The sequence below is a fragment of the Notothenia rossii genome (assembly GCF_949606895.1).
Source record: "Notothenia rossii genome assembly, chromosome: 6".
In the NCBI taxonomy this organism is placed as follows: Eukaryota; Metazoa; Chordata; class Actinopteri; order Perciformes; family Nototheniidae; genus Notothenia; species Notothenia rossii.
In genome coordinates this window covers 11,141,351-11,160,428 of record NC_136909.1, presented here as the reverse complement: position 1 = coordinate 11,160,428, position 19,078 = coordinate 11,141,351, and the positions used below count along the sequence as shown (strand labels likewise).

The 19,078-nt window shown below is 39.9% G+C and overlaps 1 protein-coding gene across 1 annotated transcript in view; it reads right to left on the bottom strand.

Moving 5' to 3' along the window:
• The window catches only part of kntc1 (kinetochore associated 1), a 54,296-nt gene extending 35,781 nt beyond the window's left edge, over nucleotides 1-18,515 (bottom strand). Inside the window, exons 1-30 of the mRNA XM_079686679.1 lie at nucleotides 18,359-18,515; nucleotides 18,035-18,181; nucleotides 14,654-14,774; nucleotides 12,659-12,774; nucleotides 10,609-10,687; nucleotides 10,431-10,508; nucleotides 10,314-10,348; nucleotides 10,121-10,231; nucleotides 9,681-9,774; nucleotides 9,448-9,500; nucleotides 8,761-8,873; nucleotides 8,607-8,661; nucleotides 8,412-8,510; nucleotides 8,252-8,295; nucleotides 7,378-7,440; nucleotides 7,187-7,262; nucleotides 6,332-6,457; nucleotides 6,044-6,210; nucleotides 5,528-5,639; nucleotides 5,278-5,421; nucleotides 5,130-5,186; nucleotides 4,798-4,863; nucleotides 4,178-4,297; nucleotides 3,330-3,473; nucleotides 3,146-3,241; nucleotides 2,677-2,780; nucleotides 1,980-2,082; nucleotides 1,772-1,906; nucleotides 1,564-1,683; nucleotides 1,222-1,294 (exon numbers count right to left, since the gene is read on the bottom strand). Of these exons, the coding sequence (XP_079542805.1) occupies nucleotides 1,222-1,294; nucleotides 1,564-1,683; nucleotides 1,772-1,906; nucleotides 1,980-2,082; nucleotides 2,677-2,780; nucleotides 3,146-3,241; nucleotides 3,330-3,473; nucleotides 4,178-4,297; nucleotides 4,798-4,863; nucleotides 5,130-5,186; nucleotides 5,278-5,421; nucleotides 5,528-5,639; nucleotides 6,044-6,210; nucleotides 6,332-6,457; nucleotides 7,187-7,262; nucleotides 7,378-7,440; nucleotides 8,252-8,295; nucleotides 8,412-8,510; nucleotides 8,607-8,661; nucleotides 8,761-8,873; nucleotides 9,448-9,500; nucleotides 9,681-9,774; nucleotides 10,121-10,231; nucleotides 10,314-10,348; nucleotides 10,431-10,508; nucleotides 10,609-10,687; nucleotides 12,659-12,774; nucleotides 14,654-14,774; nucleotides 18,035-18,163 (2,833 nt within the window). The 5' untranslated portion in view covers nucleotides 18,164-18,181; nucleotides 18,359-18,515. The remainder of the gene's footprint in view (nucleotides 1-1,221; nucleotides 1,295-1,563; nucleotides 1,684-1,771; nucleotides 1,907-1,979; nucleotides 2,083-2,676; nucleotides 2,781-3,145; nucleotides 3,242-3,329; nucleotides 3,474-4,177; nucleotides 4,298-4,797; nucleotides 4,864-5,129; nucleotides 5,187-5,277; nucleotides 5,422-5,527; nucleotides 5,640-6,043; nucleotides 6,211-6,331; nucleotides 6,458-7,186; nucleotides 7,263-7,377; nucleotides 7,441-8,251; nucleotides 8,296-8,411; nucleotides 8,511-8,606; nucleotides 8,662-8,760; nucleotides 8,874-9,447; nucleotides 9,501-9,680; nucleotides 9,775-10,120; nucleotides 10,232-10,313; nucleotides 10,349-10,430; nucleotides 10,509-10,608; nucleotides 10,688-12,658; nucleotides 12,775-14,653; nucleotides 14,775-18,034; nucleotides 18,182-18,358) is intronic.
• Between the last annotated feature and the right edge of the window lie 563 nt (nucleotides 18,516-19,078).

Below are 19,078 nucleotides of genomic sequence, written 5' to 3'. Positions count from 1 at the left end.
CAGAGAAAGTTACCGGTGCGCCAATAGGAAGTGGAGCACACAGGAGAAAACCGTTTGATCGCAGACTGTTATGTTTATGTAGGGAAATGGCAGTGCATACATTATTTGAGATATATTTCGAACTCGGACTTCATTTTAAGGACATTGCGACCAGGGGTGTAGAGCTATTTTTATTTATTTGTAAAACCTCCTTCACTTCATGAAATGGCTGCAGCATCAGGAGGCAGCCTCTGAGAAGTGCAGGACCAGCATGTACACACCGCCTTCACTGTGTTCCCAACTGCAGGCTGCTACGTTTCACACACACACATCGAACGGCCCGATTATTCCCCCTATTACTCGTTGTATGAAGGAAATGTCCGGTCACAAAGGCGCATGATGTGTGTGTTTTCTGCTCTCCTCAGCTCCGCTGTGTGTGTGTGTGTGTGTATGTTCGGTGTGTTTGTGTGTATCCAACAACGGCATTTGTCTTCAAATTACCATGAACAGTAATTTACTTACATCTGGCCAACTCCATAGGTATGTGGGTGTTCCCAAAAGAAGTTAGTTTAATCTTAATCTCGATGTAGTGCTAAATGCTGTCGGAGTGCACCGGAATGAACGCCCCGGTATGACGTTATTATGGCTGGCAAACAAGCCCAGGGGTCTCACTGACATTTCAGTTATATCAATATGTGTACAGTGGTCCTAATTTGTTTTAATTGTATCCTGGTTTTAAACGTTGTTAATATGTTTTGGATGCATATTGTTCTATTATTTGTTCAGGCTGTTACATACAATTAGCCACTGTTGCCACCTATATTAGGCTATATTATATTATATATTATATTAATATTTGTAAAGCGGTCCTAATTCTTAGTTTTAATTGTATCCTGGTTTTAAACGTTATTAATATGTTTTGGATGCATATTGTTATTTCTTCAGGCTGTTAAATACAATTAGCCTCTGTTGCCACCTGCTGGTGAGTAAATATTAAAATCAGCTAAAATTGACAACCGGTCCGCGAATCTTTTTTTATGTATCTGCCGGTCCTTGGCACAATAAAGGTTGGGAACCCCTGATTTAAAGCATCCTTCAGTGTGATGTTTTACTGCTTCAACACATGTATTGCTTCAACACATGGAGGTCAGAGCCTTGAGTTATCTTAAGAGCTGGAACTGAGAGGAATACTTTTCATTCCTCAAGGAAAATGCTTCAAAATGGAGTAAAGTTAGTACTTACCCTTTTGGATTATATGCATGTATTTCAGAGCCTCCACCATCCCCTGAGCCACGACCATCTGGTTCTTCTTGTGCTATTATGGACAAAGTAGAAGATCAGTGAATAATGAAAAGTCTGCTCCCAGGGAGAAACCTTGGTATATGAAAAATATTATCTATGAGTGACAGCAGAGATGCAATGTTGTAATTATATTTACTGCTCAGCAATAAAAAGCTGCTTAAAACCTTCTTAAAATGGGACAACATGAACTCAGTAGTCTGGAAATTACTTTCAGAAAATTAAGCCGTAAATACAAGATTGTAAAATGCAAATTTCATTTCAAACTTCTTTTCCTCTCCTCACCTCGTCAGAAATGTGTTCTTTGTCCTCCAGCTGCAGCCTGGCCCAGGTGGTGAGGCGCTCGATCACACACTGCGCCTCGGCACAGGACAGCTTCTTCAGGACAGTCATGAACTCCTCAGTCTGAAAGCAGCATAAAAGTCTTCCTATCAATAAAATCAAGGTAACATTAAATCTAGGGGATGTCATTTCTTCACGTGGATGAGCTTACCCTGCCTTGGCCGATCAGCTGAGTGAGAAACAAGTAATTAATCTGCGAGGTGGGAAGTTTGTACGCTTCAGCTAAAGTCAGCGAGTCATCTAAGGACATTGGCAAGTCTTGCTTTAGGATGTATCTAATCAGCGTCTGGGGAAGATATGCAGAACATTACAGAGGGTTCATAGGCAGATCATCATTTCACATATTCAATCAAACTTACCATAATTTGAGTGCTGTTGGAGAGGTTGAAGTTGCGGATCCCGTAGCCCCGGAGAAGTTTCCTGATCTCCATCAGACGGTAGCTCTCCTTTAAAAGCTCTTGTCTGCGAAAGATACCAGAAGAAAATGACTTAGAAAGAGCTTTAATTTAGTTTGTTTGCCAGCTCATAGTCATATTGTGAAATGGTGAGTGCCCCGACTTTTGGTAAAGTCTGAAGTTTTATTGAACTCTGGATCAGTCTGGACAGATTGCTTATTTATTTGAAAAAGAATTGGACACACTAAAAAAGGTAATAATCTTCATTTCGTGTTCTCTATATCCAATGGTAGTCAAAATCAACCCATCTGGATTAGAAATATGGCCACTTTCTGCTTAAATCTGCAATTTGTGATACTGATAATGTCAGAAATGGATTCAGCGTCCTCAATAACCTCCAAAACCACTTCAAAATTGTTCAAATTGGCCAAGCCATTTTTTGTCTGCATATATAGGCTATAATGCTAATTAACACAACTCATGCTAATTATGCAAATTGCCCAACATATGCGAGTTAGCACCAGGCAGTTTGTTATTGCTGGGGACCCGTACTTTACATTTCTAACATAAAACTTTGGGCCACTCAACATTTCCGTGTTCACAGTGCTGGCGACTTGACTACTTGTGTGAACCAATGATAGTGAGGGTTATGTAAACATACTTTGGTCCATCCATCTCGAGGTACTGCTGAACCAGCTGTTCTACCACTTTACTCCAGGGCACCACGGCTTTCTGCATGATCTCCAGCACAGCATCCACCTTCATCTGGAAGCAAATACAATACCGTGAGATTGAACAAACCTTAGAACAAACGTAATGTTTTTACTATAGCTTATCATTATCTCTGCCAGGGAGGTATTGTGTAAGGCTGTGTGTGTGTGTGTGTGTGTGTGTGTCTGTGTCTCTCTGTGTGTGTGTGTGTGTGTGTGTGTGTGTGTGTGTGTGTGTGTGTGTGTGTGTGTGTGTGTGTGTGTGTGTGTGTGTGTGTGTGTACAGCTCCTTATGCCAATCATTAGCTTTCCTGTCGAATCAGCATGTTTTCATAACTCCATAAATGAGTCAGTTATTGCGGGAATTTGGTTTAGTTTCTTTCCAGCTTTTTAATGAAGTGGGTTTTTACAGAAACTTACATCAGTATCATTTATGCAATCGAGCACCGCCACTGCTTTGGCTTCCCATTCTGTGAAGAGTGTTGTGGTCTGAGAGCTGCAGCGCTCCAGCAGATCCTGGTGAACAAAAGAGGAGAATCATTGGCCCATTTGGTATATGAAATGTGTTTTTCCGCCAGTGGGCATGGCAGTGGTGAAGCGTTACCTTGATGTACTGTAGGAGCAGCTCATCAAAAGGAGTCTCGTGCTCCTTGGCGTACGGCAGGATTCTGCTCTCCACCGTGGCGGCGATCAGCTCAGGAGCCGGCACTTTGTCCAGCATGTAGAACGCCACGCTCCTTACACTTCCCTTTAAAGTATAATATAGGAACATCAACACAAGACTTACTCAGAATGTTGTCTTATAAACTCAACTCCATGGAGTACTTAGAACAGGGGTGTCCAAACTTGACTCTGCCCTCAGCCAATTCAAAAAGTACAATACACTTCTGCTTGTCTTATATTGTACTTCTTAAACATATGTTCAAATAAATTACACAGTATTCATGTGTTAATAAACCCAATTACAAATAAATTCAGTCGATTAAAGTTGAAAACATGTTCTAACAAATCTAAGTTGATAAGAAAAAAGCCCAAAAAGACATTTACATAACAACCTTGAAATACACCCTTCATATTTCCTCATATTATGAGCAATCTGAAGCTTCTGTTTTAAGGAATGAGCTGCTCACAAAGTAAATGAAACCTTATGGAAAGCTGTGATGTTGGCAGTTTTTTTTCTAACAGCATTTTCAAGTATCACATGTAGGTGTTTTAGCAGTAACAAGATATAAACACAGGATACTACAGGGAACAGTTAAAATCACAAATACAAATAAAGAAAGTGACAGTATTGGATTCAAATCTAAATATATACAATTAGGAATATGTTAAGTACGTTATGCATTGTGAAAGCAAACTTTTATCGGTATTTATAAGATAATAAAACATTTGTTTCATGTTGTATACCGGAAGCTTGTTTTCAAATGTAATCAGTCACAACAGGAAACAAACCTTCTCAAAGACTGAAAGTGAAAGTCTGCAGCTGTATTTCCTGTGGAGGTCCAGGAGCTGCCGGAGGTTCGACACCAGGGACTTCAGGCTCTCCACCTCTTCTGCACCATAATCATCATCCTGGGAAAGAAAGGATGGGAATAAATCATTAATTAAACAACAGGTTAAAATGTCCCCGTATCACCTTTTCTGGATTATTTGCCCACCGACCTGAAAGCCTTACTTCTCGGGGGGACGCTTTTCTGATTGGAAAGCTAAGTAACATCAACTATGGGTGACACGGCTTCTGCTGACTGATTACCCTGAACTCATATATTGCGGACTGAAAATAATAGTCCTCATAGTTTTGTATGTTTGGTTGATATCAGCATGATGTGTGTTTATATGCGTGTGTGTACATATATTTTATTTATCCTTTGTGGTCTACCTATATTATTGTGATTATGTAAATGAGGATTATTATTATTATTATTATTCAATTGTTGTCAAATTGTGGATGTGCTGTGTGGCTGTCTGTGGGGGGTGTTGTCCATTGTTTTGTGTTAAATGTGTGAAACTCAAGAGTTTTTAAAAAGAACAAATAGATCATAATTGTGGAGGCACCATTTTGTTGTACTTACAGACTTCATCTGTAGCGAAGGCAGTCCAAGCACGGCCAAGTCCAACCCGTTCTGGGGCCAAGCACCCTGGAACAACATGTTTCAATTATAATCATTGTTTTTATTGTGAGTGATCCTTTTAGTTTTTAATACAACCAATTAAAAAACAGCAATTAAAAAAGGTGTATATAAAAAGCACTGAGCAAGTGATGGACAATCCATTAATGTCATTTCAGCTTTCAATACTTTCCTTAAGTCATTCAATTCATTTATGATCATCACCATTGGTAGGTGCATAATTATAAAGCCCAGTTTTACTAAACTTTTAGCTTCAAATGAGGTTTTGTTTATACCTTTTCTGTCAACTCCAGATTCCTTGCCCTCTGCTCCAGCCATCTCGCCAGGACTTTCTATGGACACATCAAGAAATAACTTTTACTACTGAAACATAGCACCATGTGGGGAAAATGAGTACTTCATCATTGAGAGAAGGTATCCCACCTGTCCTGATGGAAGCACTCTCCTCACAAAAGGTACAAAAACGGTCCTGAACCAAGGACAGAGGTCTTGGGAGGGCAGGTCCTCTGGGATAACATCGAGCACCGCTTTAAGATTCCTCTCGTCGAACTCCGCTGCAATGTGTCCCTGTCACAAAACACAGAAATAACACAATACACAACAGACCTGGGGAACACCGGGATGTTTCTTACAGATTTGTTTTAACAACGGAGCGCACAGAGCTGTTCTTTACCTCATATCTGAGCCAAATGAGTTGTGCACCCTTCAAGTCTCCCTCTCTCAGATGGGAGAGAATATCTCCCAAATTGTCCATGCTGTTCAGAAACTCAATCCATGCGATGCCACTATGGATGAAAGGATAACATAAATGAACAAATTGTACATATGTGTAATTCAAAAACAAACTACAGCTGCAACGCATAGACAATAGATACAAAAATAATCGATTATTGTTATTATGCAAAAAAAAATTAGTTTCAGCCTCTGAAATATAGAGTTTTGCTGCTTTTTTAAAATCATATTTACTCATAAAACAAGACATTTAAGGACATCAGCTTAGACTTTGAGAATCTGGGATGCACATTTTTTACTATTTTCTGACATTTTATCAATGAAATACATATTGGTTTAAGTCATTGGCAGTAGTTGGAGGTCTACAACGAACAGACCATATATTGCTAAACGTACTGTAGAACCATAGACTGTATATAGTGTAGAACACAGGAGACCACCAAGAATTTGAATTTACTTGAAGTTGCCCAGGCCGTGCAGGCTGCAGAATGTAGCCAACCTGGCCAGAGCCTCCTGGATCTGTAGAGAGGAGTATCGCGAGGCAGCGTGGTTCAGCATCTTCTCTGCCGTCTCAAAGGTCGGCCACGGAGCCTTCAGGCAGTACTCCACCACATACTGCTCATCCTGGGCAACGCAACAAACGTGAGGAGTTAATACTTCATAACAAGTGTAATATGCTACGACTAACTCCATCAATTATCTTCATTTTCAGGATTGTAGATTGAGATGAGGCGTAAACACTGACTGTGATCTTCATCAGGTTGGTCTTGGCCTCCTCCACAAGTTCAGACCACACTCCCTCTCCATATCCGCCCACAGAGGCTGAGGCCAGCTGCTCCAGCACAAAGTCCAGCTTCACCTTGTACACGAGCTGAACAAACACAGGATGGATAAATGTGAATAGCCCCGGTACTAGTAGTAAAAACACACCAGCTACACCATCAGTATAGTAACGGGGTCTATGCAGGAATCCTGAAGTAAATGTAAAATCTTTTTAAGACCTTTTTTAAGACCCTTTCCATACATTTTAAGACCTCATCGCCAGTTTGAGTTCTAACCGGTTACCTTGGCGACACACTTTACCTCACATTTACTATATACAGTATTGATTGTCCTTCCTCCTTATCTTCCAACCATTTGGACGCAGACTTGCATTTCCCCATAACGATGTTGTTTAACAACCGGCGTAAACAAGCAGTGAGCGTGCGATGTCCTGTTCAGATGACGTCAAATCCAACGGGATGTCATAAATAAACTCCACAGAATCACACTACACACCTACGCAATGATTACATTCAGGCAGACTGTAGAATACAACCTCTTTGGACAATTGATATACTTATTGAAAACAAGATACAAAATGTAATACCTTGGAAAATGCCGTTTAATACTTTTTGATAGCCTTCATTTTCGCTAAATTTATTCATCAACTTTTAATACTTGTTAAGACCCCGCGGACCCCCTGAGTAACACAAATAATGTTGTTTTCTACTCAGAGCACAATTCTCTTGTCTTTTATTCAATTGTCTAAATTTACATAAATAAAAAATATCTAGCCCTCAAAAGTCCCATCGATGTTACTTTTCTACTCCACACTTACCTCTAAATCCAGATCAAATTTGATGGCAAACTTTTCAGCCTCCTCAAACATGTGTTTGTGAAGAAGTCTGCTTAGTCTGGAAAATAGAGGAGGATGAACATAAATGGAGTTAAACTGACATCCTGTGGACAACGGCTGAATAATCTGCAATAACCAGAGAGAACATACAGTAAATAATCTAAATGAAATACCTGTTCTCCGGCAAAGTCTCCGTGAAGCATCTGACAACAACAGAAGATATCGGCTCTCCACGACTACTTGATGAACAAGAAAAAAATCAACACTTATTATTTCAAAACATTTACCATATTTCTAAAGTACCGTCTCAACATCTTAAAGTGCACCTATCATGCTATTTTTAGGCAATAGCATAGGTCTCAGATATATACAAATATATAAAAAACATGTCTATGAAGTGTTTGCTCAAAATACCAAACAGATCACCCATTCTAGCCATGCCTCATATCCCTCTGTTTCACTTCCTGTTTCAAACATGCTGATTTGGGGTATAAAGCTTTAAAATAAAAAGTTGATAAAAAAGGAGGGGGATGAGCTCATGCGGGACCCGGCAGCTACTGTCCAAACTAAATTCTGCGGTGATTAAATGCCACATCATGGATTATCAAGGATAATTTCTGAAACAGTATGGAGCTCAAAGGCTCTCTCTCTTGCCGGTTATACCACAAGGTGAGTTCCTTTTTATTTCCTGCTTCTTCACACACATGCTCTCCAGGACAGGTTAGCTCTGAGTGTTAGCGATGTTAATGTAAACACCGACCATATTACGTCCAAAACAGTCGCGCATTGTTTCTGATAGCAACGTTTCTGATTGGGACGTGGGTGTAAAGCCAGCCTACATTTCTGATATTACGTCATATCGGACGCAAATCTGGATCAGCTCCGTTGTTCCCCCGTTTTTGGAGATTTGTGTACGGAGGAAAAGAGAGGGTTTTATTTTCTGACGCTGCGCGAGTTCCCCGACACACCGGGGACACATATTTATGTATAAAAGACATCAAAAAGTGCATTTTGCATGATAGGTCCCCTTTAAAGAACATATCCCACCTTTCTGGGTCCTCACAAATCCCCTCCACTAAATAGATCGTATCCTGAAATCAAAGGATAAAACAGGTCACTTAAATGTGCAGGAATGTTACCATCTAGAACGAGCACATGTCAATAGATGCATACATACAACTTTATTTAGTAAGTGTTGATTGTTTACCATTTTTATGTTTGTCTGGACAAGACAAGAGACTGAGGAGACATCCAGAGAGTAGCAGACCGTCATGGAGGGCAGACATCTTATTTGCATTGAGTTGATCTGAACAATTAAAAAACAGTGTATTAAGATCAGAAGTCTGGAATTTACGATAATAATCATCAATTGAAATGTCTTCAAAAGGAGTAGTACTGCTACCTGACTGTTGTCTTGCTTAGTCAGTGTGATCATCTTCATGCTGCCCGTGTCTTGGCTGAAATACAAACATTTAATTCATTACAAATCGATGAATTAAGGCTAACTCCTTTGTATATTCTATAGCTACAGTATGTGAAGAAACATTGATACTCACGCCACTCTGGAAGCAGAGCCACATTCTGTAGTGAGTTCAAAGTCATGAATAGCAAGATCCTGCCAGCAGTGAACCATGACCAGAAAGTGTAGGTCCCAAAGACTCAGGGAATCCTGCAAAAACACAAAAGAGGTTTCTCAATACTCTAATTTCCCCTCCTCGACTCCTCGGTCCTCCGGTAGTGACCCGGAAATGGATTTCAGGGGGGTATATCCAGTCTCTGATTGTGTTACGTTATTATGATGTGCTCTCATACTTTAAAAATTGTATATATTTATATAAATGTCTGCATCTGTAGCCTGTTATTGTCTCATTATACCGCACTGTGAATGAATTAAAAGTAAATATATATAAGTTGTCATGAACACATCTGTCCATCAGACAGAGGGCTGCTGTGCCTCCTGTCATCATTAATGGAAGTCTCTTTAAAATGACCGCTCAGAGGAGAGGAGTTCTCATTTCTCTAAGCGCCTGCTGCTTCCCCTCCTCTCTCCTTGGTTCCCCTCCTCGAGTCCTCTGCTCGCATCTCCTGTGGGCGGGACTAAGTCTCGAGGATAGGAGTCGAGGAGGGGAAATTAGGGTATTGAGAAGCCTCTCAAGTCATCTATTTGTAAAACTCACACACTTTTAATGGAAACTCATACAAAGGAATACACAATAGATACACGTGATGCCAACTAAACTCACCTCGGTGTCAAGAACATACAAGAGGTTGTCTGCCACCACCATCTTCCTCACACCTTTGGAGTAAACATGAGGAGAACATGTGATAAAACCATCACCATGTTGTGTTTTCACTTGGTATCTTTTACCCAAAACTTATAATCTTTATACATCTGTGTCCAAGAGCCTGAATTTTTGATTCATCACTCAAATGTCAAGTGTCTTAAAAAAGGTACATTGACAAAGAAAGACCTTACCTGGAATTAAGCTGTTGTCCACAGAGTGAGTAAGACACATCTTGGCCTGACGAGGGTCCATCGTCCAGTGAGTCAAAACATTTTCGTTATCCCCCTGTTAGAGAAATAATGTGACAATTCACAAAAAAACATGTGGTTTTACTGCTTTATATAAAGGTATAACTATTGTTTCTGGAAATGTACATGTCATAAAACTCAATTTAGAGTTTGTGTAAATATCCTGGTAAAGCTTAGTTTCAATGTTATCTTCAAAACACAATTTCATTTGCAGGGAAAGGAGACCTGCAAGAGCAACGTATGAAAAGGATTGATCTAAAAGTGAAGTAAATTGTCCAAAAGTAAAGATAGTATTTGATGTTGTCTATAATATGCTTTTATTCACAAGCAACCAATGTATCAAAACTGCCTTTGGTAAATACACTTTTTTTTCTCTCACTGACCCCGATCATTAAGTGGATTTCGGGGCCCATGTTGAACACGACTGCTATGCTGCAGCCCTCCTCGTGGTGTTTGCTGGTGGAGCAGAAGTCTATCTTCATGAGCGACTGGAGCTGAGTGGAAGAGAAGATTATTCAAAGTTCTGCTGTAAAGAAAAGTTTGCATTTGTATGAAAAGCAGGTTGTTGTAACTTACCTCTTTCAAAGATCCCATATCCATTTTTTCCATAGCTGTGTAAAGAAAAGAAGTTTAATTTAGTTAACATCTGTCTCCATCATAAATGTAACACTTCTGCACTTGATGTTTTGATACCTGTCTCGATCTCTGCCAATGCAAGGTTTGAAATGTGAAAGAACCCATCCTCTATAAGAAGGAACACATGGTATGTCCCTTTGGAGACAAAACACATAAAAAACATAAAGTTAGGAATTCTTTCAGATTTCCATTGCATATCAAACCCTCATTTATCATATTCAAATAGGAAACGTACCCAAGGATGCTTTGTCCTCCTCTATGGTGAGATAGCGGAATGTTTTCTTATCTTCACTGGATGGTTTCTCTACCAGCGCCTACAAAATATCCAATATGTTAATGTACATTAGTGAAATACACACTGTGCAGCAGCTCATTTAAGACAAAGACAAAAAGGTATGTGGATTATTTTGGCGGGGCCTTCATCTATAGTTGTGTACTTTTCTTTGCTGTAAGTGAAATCAGACAGGTGACCGTTTGAGGCTAGACACAGAGGGACTATATCTCATGTAATCCTAGGGATGCACCATTATGCACTACGTTTTTTAGATGTGCTCTACTTGAAAAAGATCATTTGAATAAACAAAACTGTTCGTAGTTTTTGTAGTAAACAATTGAGGTTAGACCATGTTATGTCAGTGTTGAAAAAATAAACAATATTTACTAACAAATCTTACCTGCAGGTGGGCATAAACTACAGGTTATCATCTTTACAAAATTGAAATTAGATTGTCTTCTTCCCAGCCCTTTTTGGATGTGTAATTAAGTAGATTATTTGTTATACATCATTTAGAATCAGTTATATTTTTGTATATCAATTTGACAGATTCATTTTGTATTTATTTCTAATAATTCTCATGTAAACATTATGTATAATCTAATCAAAAAATTATTGGTATCTGCCACGAGAAGTAGGTTATTTACGGTTCTCATTATCCACTAGGGCTGTAACTATACCAAAAACTCACGGTACGATAATATCGCGATAACAAGTCCACGGTACGGTATTTATAGCAATATTGAAAAAATAAGTAAAAATAAAAATTAAGTTTTAATTTTTTTTTTACTTTAAAATTGTTTCTTTATTAAATAATAAATCTGATTTGTAGAGCATTTTAGTAGGATAGTAGTATTTTAAAGTGTCAAAAACAAAGAAAAAACTGTTTTTTTACCTACTAGTACTACCAAACAAAGTAGCATTTTCTTTGTGCCACTGCATCTAACAAATAAATCAGACCCTGCAATAAAATAAATCAAGTTTCACTTTAGTTTTTCAAGTAACTCAACTCAAACTCACTCACTCAGCATCATCACATTTTAGGAATATGAGCATGTCCACATTTCCAGGTAGAAGCTGGAACGTCTGGGTGTTTACAAAATCCCCTGCTGTGGAAACAACTCTCTCGCTCGGTACTGATGTTTCTGGGACAGCAGTGGTCGCGTTAACCGAATATTTGTTTTAACAATGACGGAAACATCTGAAAGCAGTCTGTCATTTTGACAGATTAGAACAAACTCGGAACAGCGCCAAAGTTTCTCCGCAGCGAGGCTCTGGTGTTTGCCGTGTTATGCATGCCCTCCAAAAAGGAAATTATTTAGTTTCCAAACCGTACTTAGCCGTACAGATCATTGAAATGTCTGGGAGTTTTTGCTTTACGCTGTGCGCGCTCCCGCGAGGTGCATGCATATCTCGGTGGGCAGGCATAACACGGCATTAACACCGCCCCTCCCCGTTGACAGTTCACGAGCATGCACGTTAGTGGCGAGTTCAGACCCGACGGGTAATAATGGATTATGACGGCAATTTTACGATCCTGTCTGTCAAAATGACTGACAGCGAAAAAGTCTAACGCCACCTCTGTGGGACAGAGAGATATGCTTTGGCCATGGGTGACAGCAGTGGGTCAAACTGTGCATTGTCTCTCCACCACTTCAAAAACAATACAGTTTTTTCCAAGAAGGTGAGGCTTATTGACAGGGCGAGATATAAATATACTGTTGGTACTTGTCTCTAGTAAATACGATTTCCTTTTGTGTTATCTGTTGTTTTATGTTCATGTTGTAACCTACTTGCTGCCATGTTGGACAGGTCTCCCTTGAAAAAGAGATCGATGATCTCAATGGGACCACCTGGTTGAATAAAGGTTTTGAGGACGGTATTGAGACGTTTATTTATCTCGATACTGCGATATATCGTTACATCCCTAGTATCCACTGCAGAAAAAATTACATCACACTTCCATAAATCCTAAACTAGTAGGCCCTATAGAAATCATGCAGGAACAAACCCGGGTGAGAAGGGTTCTCTTGTGTGGAACATAGATCAAATGAATGTTTCCATTTCTCTCACAGACAACCAAAAACTGTCCTTCCAGGCAGACATCAATGGCATCCACACCAGTTTCTGAAAAAACAAGTTGCAGTATTAACATACAGTTGTTACTCAGGAAGTCAAACTGCATTGATACAAAAGGGGATGATGAAGTCTGGCATGTGACTGAACCTTTCCAGTATTTTCTAAATGATAGTTTGGATGATAATGTACAGTGGGGCAAAAAAGTATTTAGTCAGCCACCAATTGTTCAAGTTCTCCCACTTAAAAAGATGAGAGAGGCCTGTAATTTTCATCCTAGGTATACCTCAACTATGAGAGACAAAATGAGAAAAAAAAAAATCCATAAAATCACATTGTCTGATTTTTAAAGACTTTATTTGCAAATTATGGTGGAAAATAAGTATTTGGTCAATAACAAAAGTTCATCTCAATACTTTGTTATATACCCTTTGTTGGCAATGACAGAGGTCAAACGTTTTCTGTAAGTCTTCACAAGGTTTTCACACACTGTTGCTGGTATTTTGGCCCATTCCTCCATGCAGATCTCCTCTAGAGCAGTGATGTTTTGGGGCTGTCGCTGGGCAACACGGACTTTCAACTCCCTCCAAAGATTTTCTATGGGGTTGAGATCTGGAGACTGGCTAGGCCACTCCAGGACCTTGAAATGCTTCTTACGAAGCCACTCTTTCGTTGCCCGGGCGGTGTGTTTGGGATGATTGTCATGCCGAAAGACCCAGCCACGTTTCATCTTCAATGCCCTTGCTGATGGAAGGAGGTTGTCACTCAAAATCTCACGATACATGGCCCCATTCATTCTTTCCTTTACACGGATCAGTCGTCCTGATTATCAGTGGTCTTGTATGTCTTCCATTTTCTAAGAATTGCTCCCACAGTTGATTTCTTCACACCAAGCTGCTTACCTATTGCAGATTCAGTCTTCCCAGCCTGGTGCAGGTCTACAATTGTGTTTCTGGTGTCCTTTGACAGCTCTTTGGTCTTGGCCATAGTGGAGTTTGGAGTGTGACTGTTTGAGGTTGTGGACAGGTGTCTTTTATATTGATAACGAGTTCAAACAGGTGCCATTAATACAGTTAACAAGTGGAGGACAGAGGAGGCTCTTAAAGAAGAAGTTACAGGTCTGTGAGAGCCAGAAATACTGTTTGTTTGTTATTGACCAAATACTTATTTTCCAACATAATTTGCAAATAAAGTCTTTAAAAATCAGACAATGTGATTTTCTGGATTTTTTTGTCTCTCATAGTTGAGGTATACCTAGGATGAAAATTACAGGCCTCTCTCATCTTTTTAAGTGGGAGAACTTGCAAAATTGGTGGCTGACTAAATACTTTTTTGCCCCACTGTAGGTAAAGCTCATCACTCATCTTTTCACATTATTGATACTTCTGATTTAGGTGCAGCCATGTAGGCCATCTCAGAGGATTAAAAAGACATTACAGGAAGTAAAGAGTGTGAAGACAGGACTCAATTGGTATCTTGAGAAGAATGCGTTCATTGATCAATCATTGCTCTGCTGAATTTAACCTTATTTCATGGGTTGTACTGCATGTCTAACTTATCTCAAAAACATTGTCCTAATCTAAAATACATTTATGAGTGACTGGCTGTGCTTTCGAGTCAGTCTGAGCTGTTTTATCGATTTTTATGCTTTTATTGTCTGTCCATAGCCTTTATGTACCGTGCATTAATTATTATGTGTGCCTTTTATCTATTAATGTAATATTATATGTTATTATAATGTTATGTTTGGTGTGAAGCACTTAGGTAGACCCTCTGTTTTTATTATGTGCTATATAAATAAAGTGGATTGGATTGGGATGAAACGAGTGCTCCCCTGATCCGAAGATCAACGCACTAACCCACTGAGCCACCACCATCCCCAATTTCTTACGATTTAAATACTTGAATAAAGATGATGGTAGAAACATACCAAAATGCAGAAGCAGCAGGATGGTTTGATAGCTCTGGTCAAACAGGATAACCGTCTTGTCTGCCACAACAATGCTCCAGTTGGACCCACTGGAGGCGGAGAGACGGGGATCTCTCTGCACCTGCAACACCCAGCATTACCATCAAATCCCTCTAAAGCAGACCTGGGCACTGTACGGCCCCCGGGCCACATACGGCCCTTTGGTTGACTCTGACCGGCCCGTGTAAGGTTAATTGGAAATTACAAAATAAACATATTTTCTATTTTTACCTCATGCATGGACTAAAGCTGCAACGCTTTTATTTTGAAGTTGTTTTTTATTCACGTACATAATGACGCAATACGTCAAATCAAGACGTGCGCGTTATTGGATAATTGTCACAAGACGACTTTAGCGCTCAAAAATGTCAGCTGATGCTAAAAAAAGAAAGGTAGATGCCGAATGTAGGTTTTTCAACAAAAATTGGACTGCTAAGTATTTATTTACTGAAGTCGGAGGTAAAGCCGTGTGTTTAGTTTGCGGGGAGCAGATCGCCGTGTTCAAGGACTACAATTTGAGTCGGCATTACGAGACGAAACACGCGGGGAAATACAAAAACTTGACTGATGCTGAAAGGGCGCGCACATCGAAGGCTTTGCTAGCTAAGCTGCAAAAGCAGCAAGGCTTTTTTACCAAGCTTCACACATCCAAGGATGCAGCAACCAAGACCAGCTTCGTGATATCCCACAAAATAGCTAAACACAGTAAGCCATTCTCAGAGGGGGAGTTTGTCAAAGAGTGCTTAGTGGACTCTGCAGCACTAATATGCCCTGAAAAAAAAGAAGCCTTTGAGCAAGTCCCGCTGTCCAGGCGAACCGTGACGAGAAGGATCGAGGACATTGCGGGGAATCTGGAGCTTCAGCTGCAACATGAAGTGGCAAGTTTTGACTTTATCTCCTTGGCTTTGGACGAGAGCTGTGATGTCCGCGACACAGCGCAGTTACTCGTATTTGTCCGTGGGATAACGCCGGACTTCAAGATTACGGAGGAGCTGGCAGCAATGCGGCCGATGAAAGGGACGACGACAGGGAGCGATCTGTTCACGGAGGTAAATGCGTGCATGGACACGCTGGGACTGAAATGGGACAGACTGGCAGGTCACAACAGACGGTTGTCCAAATCTTACAGGTAAAAATGTTGAACTTTTGAAACGTATGCAAGATAAAGTGACTGAAATCGACGCAGATCAGAAATTGGTATTTTTGCATTGTATTATACACCAACATGTGTTGTGCAAGTCAGTGCTAAAAATTCACCATGTTATTGATGTTGTTACTAAAATAGTAAACTTCATCAGGGCACGGGCATTGAATCACAGACAGTTTGTTGCACTTTTGGAGGAGCATGAGACTGAGCATAGTGACATCGGCTACCACACAGCTGTCAGATGGCTCAGCCTGGGCAAAGTGCTAAAAAGAGTTTGGGACCTGAAAGCAGAGATTCAAGAGTTTTGTGAGAAGAAAGGCAAAGACATCCCAGAGCTCTCAGACGAGGACTGGATGGCAGATTTTGCATTTGCTGTTGATGTGACTGCACTGATGAATGAACTGAACACCAAACTGCAAGGCAAGGGCCTTTTTGTTCATGAAATGCACAGCCTGGTGAAGGCTTTCATGAGAAAGATGCAGTTTCTTTCAAGCCAACTGGAGAGCAACACTCTCACTCACATGCAAACCCTGAAAGAAGTCACACCATCAGCTGATCACCTCCGCAGGTACTCATCCATGTTAGGAGCATTGCATGGTGAGTTTTCAAGGCGATTTGAAGATCTCCGAACAATCGAGGATGAAATGCTCATGATTTCCTCTCCCTTTACCTGCAGTATGGATAATGCACCCAGTGATGTTCAGCTGGAACTCATTGACCTGCAGTCTGATGCAGTACTGGCAGAGCGCTTTAAGTCAGGATCTCTGCTGGATTTCTACTCTTCTCTCGAGGAGGAGAACTTTCCAAACATGAGGAGACATGCTCAGAAGATGTTGGTTCTCTTTGGCTCTACCTACATATGTGAACCAACATTTTCAAAGATGAAGTTTATGAAATCCAGGTATAGATCCTCGCTCACTGATGATCATCTGTCAGCTGTGCTTCGCATCTCCACCTCAGACATTCAACCTGACTTCGATGCACTCGTTAAAGCCCAGCAGAGACTAGATTTCTCTCACTGAACAAGAAAAAATAACTTAAAAACACCAAATGAGGTGGTTAGACTACAAATGTAGGCATGTAAAGGAACCAACTAGCAGTGAACTGGGACACTTTCTTTGGAAGCCTTTTCTCAAAATCACAGTTCAGTGATGTTCAGTGACAGTTCAATATGATGTATCTTGCTGAATGTTTGGAGCACAAAGACAATGTTGTGATGTCTTAAGAATGCTAAGAACCTTTACACAACTTTCCAACAGTATATGAAACTCAAAATGTGTTTTGTAGTGAATGCGACTGAAAATGTTCACTAATATGAGTCAGAAATGGTGAAAAACGTTCACATTTTGTTTACCATTGTTTTGGGAAATTTGATTGAATAAATTACATTTTTTGTAAGGCAACCTCACTTTTTCATTGCTCAACTATAACATATACTCTTACCAGCTTGTCAAAACAATGCTATTTACTGCTTTTTATAAAGAAATACAATTAATATTATGCAGAATTGAGTTCAGCCTTTTGGCCCGGCCCTCCACAATATTTTTTGTTTCTCATGTGGCCCCATGGAAAAAATAATTGCCCACCCCTGCTCTAAAGTCTGCTGCTGTCTGGCAGGCGGTACCGCAGCATGAGGTCTGAAACCACCACTCAGACAGTTTCATCCCACAGGCCATAAGAATGTTAAACACCTGAACTTTTGAAAGAACATACATAACATTAATCTGTTTAAAACTCACATATATCAATATTCGAATTACTGTATATAGACTATTCTGCACAGTTTTTATCATATTCTGTTTCAATTATATTCTATTTTATTTTATTGCACCATTATCTGTTTTATTGTGTTGCACTGTTGGAGGAGCCTGTGACCTGATATGTTCATTGTCATAACTACACTGTAGCTATGTACGCATGACAATAAGAGCCTTGAAACTAATAAGTACTTTTACTTTTGGTACTTTGAGGATAGTGTGCGAATACTTTATTATTTTACTTGAGTAACATTTTGAATGCAGAACTTTTATTCTTTACACTTTGTACAAGATCTGTGTGTGTGTGTGTGTGTGTGTGTGTGTGTGTGTGTGTGTGTGTGTGTGTGTGTGTGTGTGTGTGTGTGTGTGTCTTACAAATTGGAGTAGCAAGGGTACAAGAGAATATTCGAGATTGAAACATTATAATATATTAATTACCTCATTGGCAGTGGAGATTTTGACCAATGTGTCCACCTGATACAAACCACTACCATTCTCCTCACTGCTGAGGCGGACCGGGTTTGTGTCCTCGTTGGTCAGAAGCTCAACGTCGCTCCACATCGCCATGTCATGCAGCGAAGTTAACTACATGGGAAAGATATGACGATTTTCATCTCAACACGAGTCAACATGAGACGTTAACTTGATTTTAGCCAGGCTAGCTAGCAAGTTCTGACAACTCTGTAACCCATTACACCGCAATGTTATGATAACGCTGTTAATTCAGCCAAGAGATACAAGACAAACAACATGTAAGGCTACCTATTAGTTAGCAGATTGCCGACACCGCTGATACAGTTGAGAATTAGTTACCAACTCACGAAAAATAATCAGACGGCAACCATAACATCACTTCACCTTAGCTTTATAAATTGGCGGGTTGCTGACGGTATTTCATGGGTAACTTTCCCCTGGGTTTTGTCTACCAGATACTAATTCTAACTGAGTTTATGGAGGCTACGCATACAGCAGGCCACGTTTTTTATGATTTATGAATAGGTAAACCAAAAGCCACACCCAATATGTTAATAAAATCAACCGTGAATCCAAATATAATGTTTTACTAGACAAAGATTATTTCGTCTGCACACAGTCTAAGATTGAGTGCTGCCTGACAGGCTGAATTCAGGGGGTTAGACCACGATCTCTCACACAGGAGGGCGGGGCAATAGAGGAACATCCGGAGAACCTTGTTGCGTTGCCAGTTTGGATAAGTTTCCGTTGATTTCATGTTCTTCTGCTACTTTATAAGTTATAAGATGAAATCCTTTATCAGTAATAACACAGTTTTTAGTGTTCACAAATCAGATTTTCTTCAGTTGTTTTAACCTTATCAATAAAGTATTTAACATTTTGTAAGAACCAGACCTGACCACATAATGTACTAAAACAAATCATTTTCGGTTTAAACCTGCGTCACTTTATATATTATTTGTCAAATTTGACACTAAATCTCTTTCATGTAATTATTTACAATATTTG